Source organism: Pseudopodoces humilis, chromosome 21, assembly GCF_049639895.1.
Source record: "Pseudopodoces humilis isolate 2021_Gansu_Grassland_sample_001 chromosome 21, ASM4963989v1, whole genome shotgun sequence".
NCBI classification, from domain to species: domain Eukaryota; kingdom Metazoa; phylum Chordata; class Aves; order Passeriformes; family Paridae; genus Pseudopodoces; species Pseudopodoces humilis.
The window spans coordinates 4,675,646-4,688,605 of record NC_142220.1 but is presented as its reverse complement, the minus strand read 5'-3'; the positions used below and the strand labels follow the sequence as shown (position 1 = coordinate 4,688,605).

Below are 12,960 nucleotides of genomic sequence, written 5' to 3'. Positions count from 1 at the left end.
GAAATTTCTGTCCCAAAGAGGCATTTAATCTGTAAGTCCCAGAAAAACAAAGGGGCTAATGAGCCCTCATAAAGTATCACCTACAGCCAGATGAGTGTGAGAGCACTTACAGTCAGCTGGGAAGCATTAGGATGGGAAAAGTTTTGTAAATAGGGGAAAGGCCATCTTATTCACTTTCAATTTTATTCATTTATTCACTTATTCATTTCAGTTTTCATGTGGCTGGTTTTGCACAGGCTTAGTTCAGGTGTTAAAAGAGTTTACAAAGTGTTGTAACCAACCACCACTAGGAAAAAATCTCACTTTTGCTGTATGATCTAGCACTAAAATCCAGCAGTGTAAACAATGTCTATTCATTCTACCACTGAACTGATTTTGTGAATTAGGAATTTCTGAGTTTGATTTTCAAAGAGGATAAAGAGTCTGTGCAGAACTGCCCTCCCAGAGAGGCACCATATCTGCTAATCAGTGGTTTCACCCTGCTAGTTTAGAATCACACAAGAACAGCATAAAACCCCATAGCTGGGACACACTCATTTTTCCCCAGAAAACCCATTCTAGTTAATCTCTTCCATCCTCCCACTGTGCTCACCTTTAACATATGGCAGCTCTTATCATGAGGCTGGCACCTAAAATTAGGTAGGCCCTTGCTATGCTCCCTCCTACTCCCACCCACTCCTTGCATATGTATGTGGTTTGTAAGGACCAGCTGTGAATTTTGCCCCTGTAAACACTGCTTTTCTAGCATTTTAATAGGACTAGATTCCAAATATTCTACATTAACAGCTATTTCCCTCAAGAATGCTTATCTTAAATTTTAAATTTTCACAAAAGACAAGTAGAAGATTTTAAATATTTTAAAATTATTGGGACCTTTTCCCTTGGATGTGTAGGGGAAACATTAATGTTTAGTTTAGGGTTATCTTTCATCAATTTATCTAAAAATCAGAAATTTCCTTTGGAGGCATTGTGTGCTTCAGGTGCCTCCATTGGAAGGTGGAGAATTTGCTCCAGGTGAAGTAGAAGACTAAAGTCAATACTCATAAAATACAGAATAATAAAAAACCACACATGATGTGTTCTAGTGGATTTTTAAATCATGCCTAACAAATCAGGTTTCTACTTGGAAAGCAGACACATTCTACATAGATACTATAAAATTCTATTTTATTTGGTCTTGCTTGGGAAAGAGAAACCATTCACTTTACTGAAAACTGGGCATTCATAGAAACTGTTTATCATTGAGCTAAGAATAGCAGAGCATGTGTGATAGATGAAGAACTTCTGTACTATAAACACTGATGTTTTACAGCACTAGAGTTAAAGGTATCGTCATAAAAGGAAATAAATCACAGTTGATTTTACTTACTGCATGGTAACTTGAAAATAGAAATTTGTTTCTTTTCTACATGTTCTCTGCACATTTCTACTGCTTTATAAATGAAGGCTGCAAACCCCAACACACTGAGGTGTGTTCAGCTCATTCCTGATTACTCTGGTGTATTACAATATCCTGATTATCTGCAGGCTATCTCTGGCAAGGGTTGTGGCCCTTGCTAGAAGAAATCAATAAAGTCCAAATCATAGCAGACTTTATGTAGAAGTAAACTTTTGTATGTTCCACTTAATTTTCAGTCAGTTCAGAGCAGCAAACTAAGAAAACCCGTGATCTGCCATACTGATTTCAGCATGGAATTGAAATTCCCCTGGACTGAATCCAGTGCCAGCTCTGCTCCCAGCTCCCTGTAAAGCAGTAGGCAAGTTACTACCAAAATTAGCAGTTATCAAATCATCATTTTAGGTGTCCCCATCTTAACTCTGATGTTTTGTGGGTAGGGATGGGTAATTTGAGGCATGCAGTGCTGGTTCCACTAAGTTCAAAGAAAGCTGCAGTTATTTCTCCTTTCTTAAAATTTGGACCTTTCCTATTTTACATTTCACCAAAAAAAACACACAAAAAAAAAACAAGGTTGTTTTTGAAAATATTTTCCTTTACCTGTCATCCTCAAATTCTCCTGAATGAAAATAAAGAATAGTTATAAAGTCACAAGAAGTGGCAAATGTTTAAATAGAACTGGTTGAGCACTAACCAAGTGCTGTTTAATGTCCAGGGATCCAAAGCTGTCTCCATCCATCAGCTCAGCATCAGTTCACACACTCTCTGATGTAGGCATGTGACTCTGGGTAGCACTGACATGTTTCTCTTGAATTTTTGGAATTCAGTTTCTCTGATTCTCACTGAAATAATTTTGCATGACTATAAGAAAATCTCAGATGTAGAACTAGGAAACTTGGCATTGGATTTTATGATAACATGAGCTTGTAATACAAGAATGTTAAGACCTTAAGCTGCTTTTGGTTGGGCAATCTTTTTTTTTTCCTGAGAGGTTGTTTGTTTTTTAATATCAAGAACCAAAATGGAGAAACATTCTTTGAGCTTCCACAGATACTGCACACTCTGTCCAGCCTCTGGCCTGTTGCAGAAGGCATCTGTTAAAATTTCTTCAGTGAGAAAATACAAGAAAGTGAATTATTTTGCTCCCTGGGTTTTGGGAGGGCCATCAGAAGCAGACCAAAGCACACAGCAAGGTTTTTCAGGATGTGCTTCATCTGGAGCAAAGTCACTGCTCCAGGTTCACATCAGTTTAGTGCACGAGGAGTTTAAACAAAAGCCTTGAGCATGCTCTGATGCATTTACAAATACACAGCAGCAGAATTCTTATTCAGCTCACTTAGAGACAGGACTGTGAGTAACTGCATACATTAAACAAGCATTTCCAGAGGAACTGATACTGGGGGAGACAGATTTCAGGTAGTGCTTTCAAGCTGAGAAGTGCTTGTGCTGTCATTCAAACCTTAGTTCTGATTCAGCCTTGGCTCAGATCCTGCTGTTGCTACTGATTTTATTTTAGTTTGGGCTATTTGTTTATTGTTGACAATTTTTAATGATGCAGCCCACATTATTTGGCTGGATAAATCTTCTTCCTAGTGATTACTGCCCTCTGAAATGGCTTATAGATTTTTCTGAGTAGACAAGGGTTTAATCAGTTTAATCAAGGAATAAATAGCAAGACTGTCTTCTGGGGTTTCACTTTATATCCCTCAATCTTTAATTAATACTCAAGCAAAATCTGCAGTCCCTGAGGGAAATACAAGAAACATTTATGTTGCCTCAGGACACAGCTCCATGAGGTGACATGCTCTTGATCTTATTACAGCCAGTAAAATTAAGGTCACTGACATTTTCCAGGACCTGCCCAGCACCTCCTGGGGTACTGTTAGGGGTTGTATGTTCCTTTTGAAATGTCTTGAAAGAAGGTGCAGGCTTAAATGAATTTTAACAAAAAAGGAAAAAGAAAATATGAATGTTTCAGTTCAAATAATCCAGTCGATAAAGGCAATGCAAAAACCCTTCCCAAACTGCATTTAGGATTCATGTCTGGAAACTGTTGTCCTTAGATGCTCTCAGGATTGATTGATTGATAGATTATACTTGCATCAATGCCACTCAGTTGTTTTATTTTGCTCTAATTGCTTACCAGCTAAATTAAAATGCTTTAGTTACAGCTCAAAATAAGTTGTTCCTTGCAGGTCCTCCCAGCATTTGCTCCTCAAAATAGCAAGAGTTTTCCAGTGCTTGACAGCTTTTAGTGCTTTCCAACCACTGGCCTTTCCAAAGGGGATTCCAGCCACAGCAGAGACCTTGGCTGGCTCTGCAGGTGTGTGCTGGCTCCAAGAGGTGAAGAAACAAAAAATGAATACCAAGTTTAAATTCATAAGGGACAACAGCAAAGTGTTAAAAATGAAAGTGAAAAAAATATATTGATAATGCTTAAAATCTAAAAAAAAGAGGTCCAGTTTGTTTTTTTTTTTTCTATTAGCCTTTCTCTGAATTTTTGAGTTATTATTTTCCTAAAAGATTGTCTAAGGTTGTAATCTTAAAAGAAATAATTTTCCATGTGAAGAAGGAAGTGCCATAAGGACAGTAATTATAATGGCATTTTAAATAATCCAGTACTATTTCTTTGCCAAAACATCCCTCTTGTTCTCATGTTTTGTTTTCCCGAGATCTCAAATTTGTCCTGCATTTTGCTGATGTTAAAAAGACAGACTAATCTACTGACATATTTCCAGATCAAATGTTTCTGTTTTCTAGCAATAAATTTGGCTGCCCTCCAATAGCAGTGATTTGTTTGAAAACCTAAAAATCTTTAAATGTTGCTAATTGCTCTGAAAATGTTAAGCTTTTGAACAGGAATATTTGCAAATGGAAAATGTTGTACATTTAAACTTTGTAATGCTGGCTTTCCAAATATTCCTTTAAAATTCAAACCAGTTGCACCAATTAAGCAAAACCTAGAGGTAGATTTGGACTCCCTCTCACTTTTTATTGCTGGCCCTAACACACAAATCAGAGAGGATGCATTTCTAATACAAGAATGTTCTCCAAACCAGTAAATCTGGGATTATCTCTTCGGACTGATTATGTCAAAGCTCTTTAGTCACAGCACTTTTGGAGAACTAAAAATAAATAGCAGCGGGGTTTATACATTTATTCTCTACCTAAATAATCTGTGTGTATTTTGTGTGTCTGTCTACAATGTGAGACATGGTATCTGGACTTAATGTTTATTTATAAGAGCTCTTTTCCTAGGAAGGATTTTGGCAAAGGGTTTAAACCAAACTGTCTTAAGAGACTCGCCCGTGGGATAAAGTCTAGAGCAAGTTGAAAGGAGCTGGGTTCAAATCAGAAATGTTTGCAGCAGCAGCTTGACAACAGTGCAAAACTTGGCCCCATTTGTTTTGAAAATGAATGAAAACTGTTTCTTTTCTTTCTTACCAGTGATGAAACAATCTTATGCTATCAAATACAGATAATTGTAACCCGGATTTCAGTGCCACAGTTTTGCACTGAGAATTTTGTGCATTTATTTTGTGTGAGAGCAAACTGAAGTTCTTAGAGCAGTGGCAAGAAGGTGGGCATGTGGTCATTTGCCTCCTGGCCCTGATGTATGTAGGTGAAAAATCTTCTGAAGAAGAAACACTTTACAAAGAATTTTTCAGATGGATACATCAAAGACCTGTGGATGCCTTTCCCTGTAACTCTTCTGCTCCTGTGCAGTTTCTCCCATTTCACAGGGTTGGTACAGAAGAAAATGGAGCCAAGGCTTCAGGTACACAGCAGGTCAGGGCATGCTACATGAGGAAGTCAAATGAGCAAAAGAAACAAATTTTAAAATCATTTTGTTCTTATTTAAATTCAGCAACTGATTGCTCAGAAAGGGTTTGATAAAAGTAGGCAATATAAACACAGTAGTTCTGGAGGCAATAAATCTTGCATTGGCAGAGGTGGAATGGATGGAATCCAGTTCATTCAGCTCCTGTAATTCTGCAGGTATTGGAAGAAGTTCTGTGTTGTTATACCAATAAATCACATGCTGGGACTTCAATCTGGAGCACATCTCCAGTACTAAGCCTTATTGACTGAATATTTTAATTGGGAAACAAGGCATTTCCTGGCATTATAGAAAACATGGCAGAAATATGCAGCAAAGATATTCTTCTGAGTATATTTACAAATGTAAATATATTCATAATATAAATATGAATGCATAGATTTCCCTGTGTTGTGGAATAATGGGAACATCGTTCTTGGTTACAGAGAATTTATTCACAAGTCTCTCATAAAACATTGTAAAACAACTCTTTTCATGTTCTTCATGTTGGCTGTCACCTGACTTTCTAAAGGTAAACATTGGAAATGTTTGGCAAGTTGCTCTTAGTCCTAGTAAAAAAAGTACATTTGCTTTCTTAGAATGAAATAATTACTGTCCTTGAGAGTGGTCATTGTCTGCTGCAGTGTATTTTCTGTAGGAACATGTTTTTCATTTATCCTTTTGTTTTAACTCCTGTGAAACTGATCCTACAACCCCACTAATGCACATTTTTATAACAAAAGGAGGAATGGATTCCATCCAGTCGTGGTCTCATCAAAAGAGCATTTCTGAATTGGTTTTACACATAACTGGAGCTTTGGGGTTTGGTTTTTCTGTTCTTTAATTGTTGGGTTTTTTTAAATGTATGAGAACCAAGGATATAGCCTTTATATTCCACTTTGTCTTCCTTGTGTGGTCCTTGCTCAGGCATTGCCTCAGCTGAAGAAGTGCCTGAATTCACAGGTTACCTGTTCAGAGCAGCTCCAGCTGGGATTTACATTAGGATCATATTTACCTCTTGGTGAACTGTATCATCCTCATCACACCCAACTGATTCACTCAGCTCAGTGCACTCAGCTGAAAGGTGTGAATAGTATGATCATGTTATGGGAACAACGATCCCAAACCCATCACTCAATGTAGTGGAACATTGACTCAAACTCCTACTTTAATAAATCTGTTTCCATAATCAGTTATTCAAGAGAGCGTTCTCACACAGAAAAAGACAAAACCTGTTCTCACTTGAAAAGGTAAATCCAGAGTAGTTCCTTCAAATTTAATTAAACCAGTGCACCTGGGAAGTGAGTACAGACCTGGGCTTTCGGGACACTGTGTTAGGACATGTGAGAAAAGCCGTTTGTCCTTCGTGGCATTTATTATACCAACAATATTTTTCAGCTTGTTCTTGTAGTGAACTTATATTACAGAATTAATCTTTGCACTGACTTGACTATAAAAACTGTGAATTTATTAGCAAGATTTTTTTTTTTTTTTCAAGTGAAAAGAAGCTATTTCCTTTCCCAAGAACACATTATTCCAGAAGGCAGAAGAGGCAGTGTGTTGCCCACACACAGTATGGCTCACATGCACACACCACTCACAAGGTGTGCAGTGTTCTCACCACAGACTCCAAACCTGTCCTGGTGTCTGTCCATACTGAGCCCTGCTTGGCCTCTTTCCATTCACACAGAAACTATAAAGCAGCTTAGCCTGCATCTCAAGTGTAGGGTTTAAACCTTAAAAATCAGCACTGATGCCCTTTTATTGTGTGTGTAAAGGCTGTGGGAGCACATCCAGAGTTTGGACATCTAGAGGACATGTAAAAAACATATTTTTTTTTTATTTATTCCTTCTGCAAGAAGAGGAATTACTTAATTATGCTAGAATAGTAATCATAGAGTTGTTTGGGTGGAAATGACCTTAAACACCCCCTCATTCCAACCCCCTGCCATGGGCAGGGACACCTTCCACTATCCCAGGTTACTCTGAGCCCCATCCAGCCTGGCCTTGGACATTTGCAGGGTTCATTATTCTAAAGAGTGTGTTTCTATGATGTGATTCCACATTTGCTCAACTTCCTCTTGACCACCCTGCCTCCCTCAGGCTGTACCCAGTGAGATGGCCATGTTAATACCCTGCTGTGTTAATTGTCTGCAGCTCCAATAATTAACAAGAAGTGTCACAAGTCTATATCAGGAGTCTCATACAAAAGCATTATCTTTATTGAATTGGGAAATAGAACGTCCAATCCAGGTTCTGGCTGTTTGAAGACTCCACATTTTGTTTTTAAAAACCTTGCAGTTAGCAAGAAAAAAGACAATTCTGTGTTTGAAGGTGTCAATGATTGTTACAACTCGAGACTCCAGCTCAAATTCCTTGTTTTGGTGTGGGTAAGCCTCTTTTGGGTTGCTGATAGTATATTTTTGTTGTTTTTTAGCCACGTGACACAGACAACGTCCTGGATCCATCCCGTCACGAGCGCACTGAGCCTGCTTTGCTCCGAGGAGGAGGAGGATGGAATCAGAGACCTTCCTGGGCCCAAGAGCTGAGGACAGCTCTGCACAGAGTATAGTTTGTCTGATTTTAGTCCCTTAATGAGAAGATGCACAGGTTTTAATCTACCTGTTTTTCTAGTGTCATGTAGTAGTACCTGGTGACATTTCTCCCCATCAAGCTGGAGGAAGTTCTGCTGTTTTTGAGGTGGGTTTGTTGATGTGTGCTACAAAGGATGCAGGTGCCACAGGAGCCCTTTATCTGCCCCATTTTGGTGTGCCAGGGATCAGTCTCACCCTAGGGCCCAGTCCAGTCTTTTCATGAGTTCCCCATAGACCCATAATTTTCTTGACCCAAAGTTGAATTTTCCCGGTCAGCTGAAATTTTCACAGCTTTGAGCAACATGAGATTTAAGATGGAACCACTGGTGGTAAATTCCAGCTGATGATTGACTGAGAGATGCAAAATGAGGTGGGGTTTTTGAACCAGTGCTAGTGAGAATAATGTAGATGACTTAACTGAAAATTCTTATTTCTATGGGAGAAATCTGCAAATAAGTTTTGCTACTAGAAATTTAGTGGTTTATAACAACTATTGGAGCCCTGATGACTTTTTTAAACAAATACTTACTAAGATTGGTTGTTGAGCTTTAGAAAAATGTGTCTTTGATAAGTTGTCAAGTAAAACGTTTTCATTTTCATAAAAAGTTTTCAAGTTTTCATAGAGGACATCATGCTCTGACAACAATATGAGGCAATATGAAAATTATTCTACTTTTCTACTCTGCTAAACCAATAGACACACATCAAATACTTCAGTGGAAGCTGTGAAGTTTCAAGTACAATGAAACCTGTGAAACCACCTCCAGGATCAGCAGAAATCAGTCACCACCTCAGAACTGGTCTTTTAAGTAGAACAAAATAATTTTGTACACATTGGTGATGTTTTAAAGAGGATAAAGGAAATGATGGAGAGTGCTAGTGCAAGTTAATGAACAGGTTTCTGTGAACCTCAATAGCACAGGATATTTTAAATCTCGTTATTCACAGCACAATGTCTGATGTCAGCTTTGTCAAATGTCTCATTCTGTGCTACATTTTTCTGGAGGCTCTTTCTGTGTGTATTGTGTATATAATGGTGGGTGTTACTAATGAATGAGACAGACCTGAATCTGCAGAAGCACTGATGGATATACCAATCTCTATCTCTGCTTCAGTCCAGGAGGGAGAAGGGGATTGTGGCAGTGTGAGGAAGGCAAAGGCTGCAATCACATTTTTTGAGGTCTGCCTTCAGCAGGTATGGCGTTGGAGTAAAGAATCCTTGTTCTCTGAGGAATGAATATCAAAACCAGACTCACTCGCAGTTCTGGTGCCTCAACCACGCTCTCTGTCCTCAGCAGTGCAGAGCTGTGCCAGGTCAGGCTCACTGAAATGGCTGATCCTTTTGAACCAAAATAATTCTCCTTTTTTTGAAATCCAAGTCAGGCCTCTGAATAGCAGCCCAGTAATCTCCTGCACTTGGCCTGAGAGCTAGAGAGTACATCACCAAATGTTCTTCCTGAAGCTCACAGAAGAGACCTTTACAAGCTTTGAAGGAGGTAGATATCAAGGCATATTGAATAAGCAAATAGGAAAAAATTGTTTTGTACTTTTTACTAGATCAGACCCAAATTATCTGTGAATCTACACAGGTGGTGTCGATTAGGGAAAAAAAGTTTGCTCAGCAGACCCACAGTAACTTGCATTTCTAAGAAAACTTCTCCTAGCAATAACACACAGAGGGTTTAGCTATATTTGCTCCAGTGGCTCCTGCATGCTCCACAGCCTCCTGTGTGCTCCCAGAGAGCTCAGGCCAAAGGGACGGAGCATATGCTTGAGTTTCAGGCTTGGACACTCCAGAAGCATTTTTATTTAAATACCTTTTCTCAGAATAGCACAGATTCATAACCTACAGAAAATATGTGGCGTTCTGACTTCCTTGTGGTATTTGCTATAGCCATAGTAGTCATTTGGAATGCTTTATGACAGCACTTTCTATTCATACTTCAGTGACAGCCAGCCTGAACACAGATTCCATCTCCCCAGTTGTGCACAGGAGTGGTTTGAGCCTCTTGCAGCCTCGGTTCATTCTGCTTGTGGCTGTGTGTCAGCCAGCTGGGTGCTCCAAAGGGGAGCAGCTATTTAGGGACAGGGACTGTGGCTCAGGAAGGCTCTGCACGAGCAGGGGCTCCATGGGGAGCAGCTCAAAGCTGTCCTTCTGTTGGATCAGCTGCAGGGGGACAGCTCTGCACATTGTGCCCTTTGCAGGCGTGCAGCCTGCTGTGCACGGGGACAATCTGCCTGCCTCTCTCACTGCCACCTCCCACAGACCCCAGTGTGGCACAGACCTGGAGCCTCTTCCTCTCTCCCTCTCTCTTCATAAACTTGCCTAGAAATTAAAGCTGTTGGAAATAGATCTCTGCATCTCTTCAGCTGCTCCAGTGAGCGTTTCCCTTCTCAGATAATCCACCAGCTCACGTTCTCTGGGGTTGAGAATAAATTTTCTTACCTACAATCTCCAAAAGTTCCAATCTATTTTTATACTCTGGCATACTTGTTTCCTAGGTTATTTCTCTAGATCTCCCCTTGTCTCTTCCATTCTGTGAAACAGTTTTGTGAAAATCATTTTGCTTAAGCTGAACTGTGTATATTAAGAAAATGGTTCTAGCATAACTTGGAACAGAATTTGTAAAGATCAATTGTCAACTGTGAACATCAAATTTTCATTTTTATTCCTGAATTAAAAAAAAAATATGTGGAAAATATACTAAAGTGCATGTTATTAAATTTAAATTAATAAAACTACACCTTTATATTGGAATTAATCTGACCCACATAACATTCTCCATCTGTTGAAATGCCTCTTGTAACAGGCTGCTTTAGGAATGGGTTGGTTCATTTAAGTCTCTTTCTGATATTCAGGAGGTGCCTGGTGCCAGTGAGGTAGGGAAAGGAAAATCCTTTAAGAAAAATATTTGTGGTTGTGGAACAGGCTGGGCTGTGCAGGACTGACTGTGGGCAAGGCTCTCCAGGAGCTCAAGAAACGCTGCTCTGGCTTGGCTTGTGAAATGTTTCCTTTTCTGGGAACTGATGGGATTCTTAACCCTCAGCTCAAGACTCCAAACCAAACTCCGAAATTCAGTGGCCTTTTTGCAAGTGCTGTTCTGAGTGACTTTCGTGTGGCTCTATTTTAAGGCAGCAGTAAAAATGTAAGTCAGCTCAGGAGTGTTTGTTGAGTGCTCCTGGTCCTTGTGTGTTGCCAACACTCCCCACTGCAAGGAGCAGCAGCCTGCAGGGAGTGAGCCCCGTCACACCAGCTCAGACTGGCACCTGTCAGCCCAGGCACTGGGGCCAGCTTTGCAGAGATGTTTAGCAGCTTAAACATGTTCGTGGAGTTAATGGGAATTAGGCACCTAACCTACTTACATGCTGCTATAAATGCTGCTAGGCATGTTTAGATACCTAAATACCTTAGTAAATCTTTCCCCTGGCTGCTTGCAGTGATAGTGTACCAAAAATCAAATACCAGTGACTAAAGCCTCACCTTTGTCCTCTGTAACCAGCTTTGCTTTTCCCTGGGGATTGTTTTCATGTAACACTAAAAATACCAGGCAGCTCACAGGTTGTACCATCCAGGCTCTGCTCATATTTTCTGGTGGCTTGATTATTTATTGCTCATTCTAGATATTTTCCACAAACAGTGGCTGAGGTTGGCATGGGTTTAACAGGTTGGTATTTTCACAACACTCATTTAAGTTATTTTATTACAAGATTATAGTATTGAATTCTCTTCCCACAAAGATGAAATGAGTATTGTATCGTTCATCATTAAGTCCATAGAGTTGAAAAAAAATGGCATGGGACAAAGATGTTACAAATAGATGTTACAAATAGATGTTACAAATAGAGCCTCATGTTTCCCAATATGAAGATGGGAAGTTGAAATCTGATAACCAATGCTGATTCTGTCCCCGTGGTACAGTATCAGTCAAACCCAAACTAATTAAAACTATCATTTAAAGAGAGTGGAATAAAAAAATCTTTATCCTGCCTGCTCCCAGCTATGTTTTGGGAGGTTGGTTTGTCCCCTGCAAATTCTGGTCCTGAAGCCACAAGGCCACGTTTCACCTGATGTCCATGATCAGGATCTCTCCTTACAACTTCCAGGATTAGCTGAGGTTAAATATGTGCAGGGTTAACTGCTGTCTAAGGATATTTCCTTGCCTGTATCTTGCAGCTCAGGAATTCTCAGCACACCAGCCAGGACAGTGATGTGTTTGGTGTTTACAACAGCGCTCAAGACTCCAGAGAATTTAGTCCAGCATTTTTCCAAAGCATACATAAGCTGTGTTCTTCTTTCACCTTAAGAATGATGCTGATAGAGACATTGAACTGCAGCTACACAGTCTTTACCATTTACTGAGGGTTCCAACGGGGAGGTTGCTGAAGTGATCCTCCATCCTGATAAGGAAGAATTCAGTTGCTCCAGCCGGTCACTGTGGGGAATTTTGGTTTCATTGTTAGGCTTCTTGGGTAAAAGCAAAACATGAAAATTCAGTAGTTTTGCTGATGTTTCAGGTAAGTCACTATTTCAGCCTGACCCCCAAAAGCTCCATTCTGACCAGAAATGTCTTCATCTCCTTTCAAGTACCCTGCCTGTCACGTATCCACAGGCAGTAGTATTTCCCTGTGGTCCAATTACTATTATCATCATCAAGAACTATCCTTGCTCTTGTATGTGAAGGGAACGCATCAAAACACGATTGAAATGGAAAAAGAAATAAAATTATGTTTCTTGCCTGAAATAGAAATATAACAATAACAGCACTTATATGGGAAAGAGAAAGCATCCTAGGAAAGCAAAGCATTGGGGCTCCTGCTGATGTTTTCATTTTCACTCCAAAGGCTGGTGATGCATCCCTGTTCCTTTCCAACCCCACTGTTGCTGAGAATAGCAGGAGCATGGGGTTCTCCAGGGATGGGGGAGCTCTCAGGCCCTGGCTGAGCTGCACATTTTAATCTCCAGTTGGAGCCACTGGGGACCCATCGTTAGGGACTGTAATTAGTCACTGTGTGGGTTATGTGTTCCAAGCTACAGACAACTAAAAACAACTTCACTGATGGCACGGCAGGAGCAGGAGCAGAGAGGCCTAGTAAGAACCTTCCTGGCACTTTCAGACCATATTACTCCTTCAATTAAATGCAGAACTGTT

The 12,960-nt window shown here is 40.0% G+C and overlaps 1 protein-coding gene across 6 annotated transcripts in view; it reads left to right on the top strand.

The window, feature by feature from the left end:
* The window catches only part of STXBP4 (syntaxin binding protein 4), a 64,377-nt gene extending 53,858 nt beyond the window's left edge, over nucleotides 1-10,519 (top strand). For all 6 annotated transcript variants that reach the window (XM_088065554.1, XM_088065553.1, XM_088065557.1 and 3 more), the window contains one exon: nucleotides 7,654-10,519. In XM_088065554.1, the coding sequence (XP_087921680.1) occupies nucleotides 7,654-7,765 (112 nt within the window). In that variant the 3' untranslated portion in view covers nucleotides 7,766-10,519. The remainder of the gene's footprint in view (nucleotides 1-7,653) is intronic.
* The last annotated feature ends 2,441 nt before the right edge of the window (nucleotides 10,520-12,960 follow it).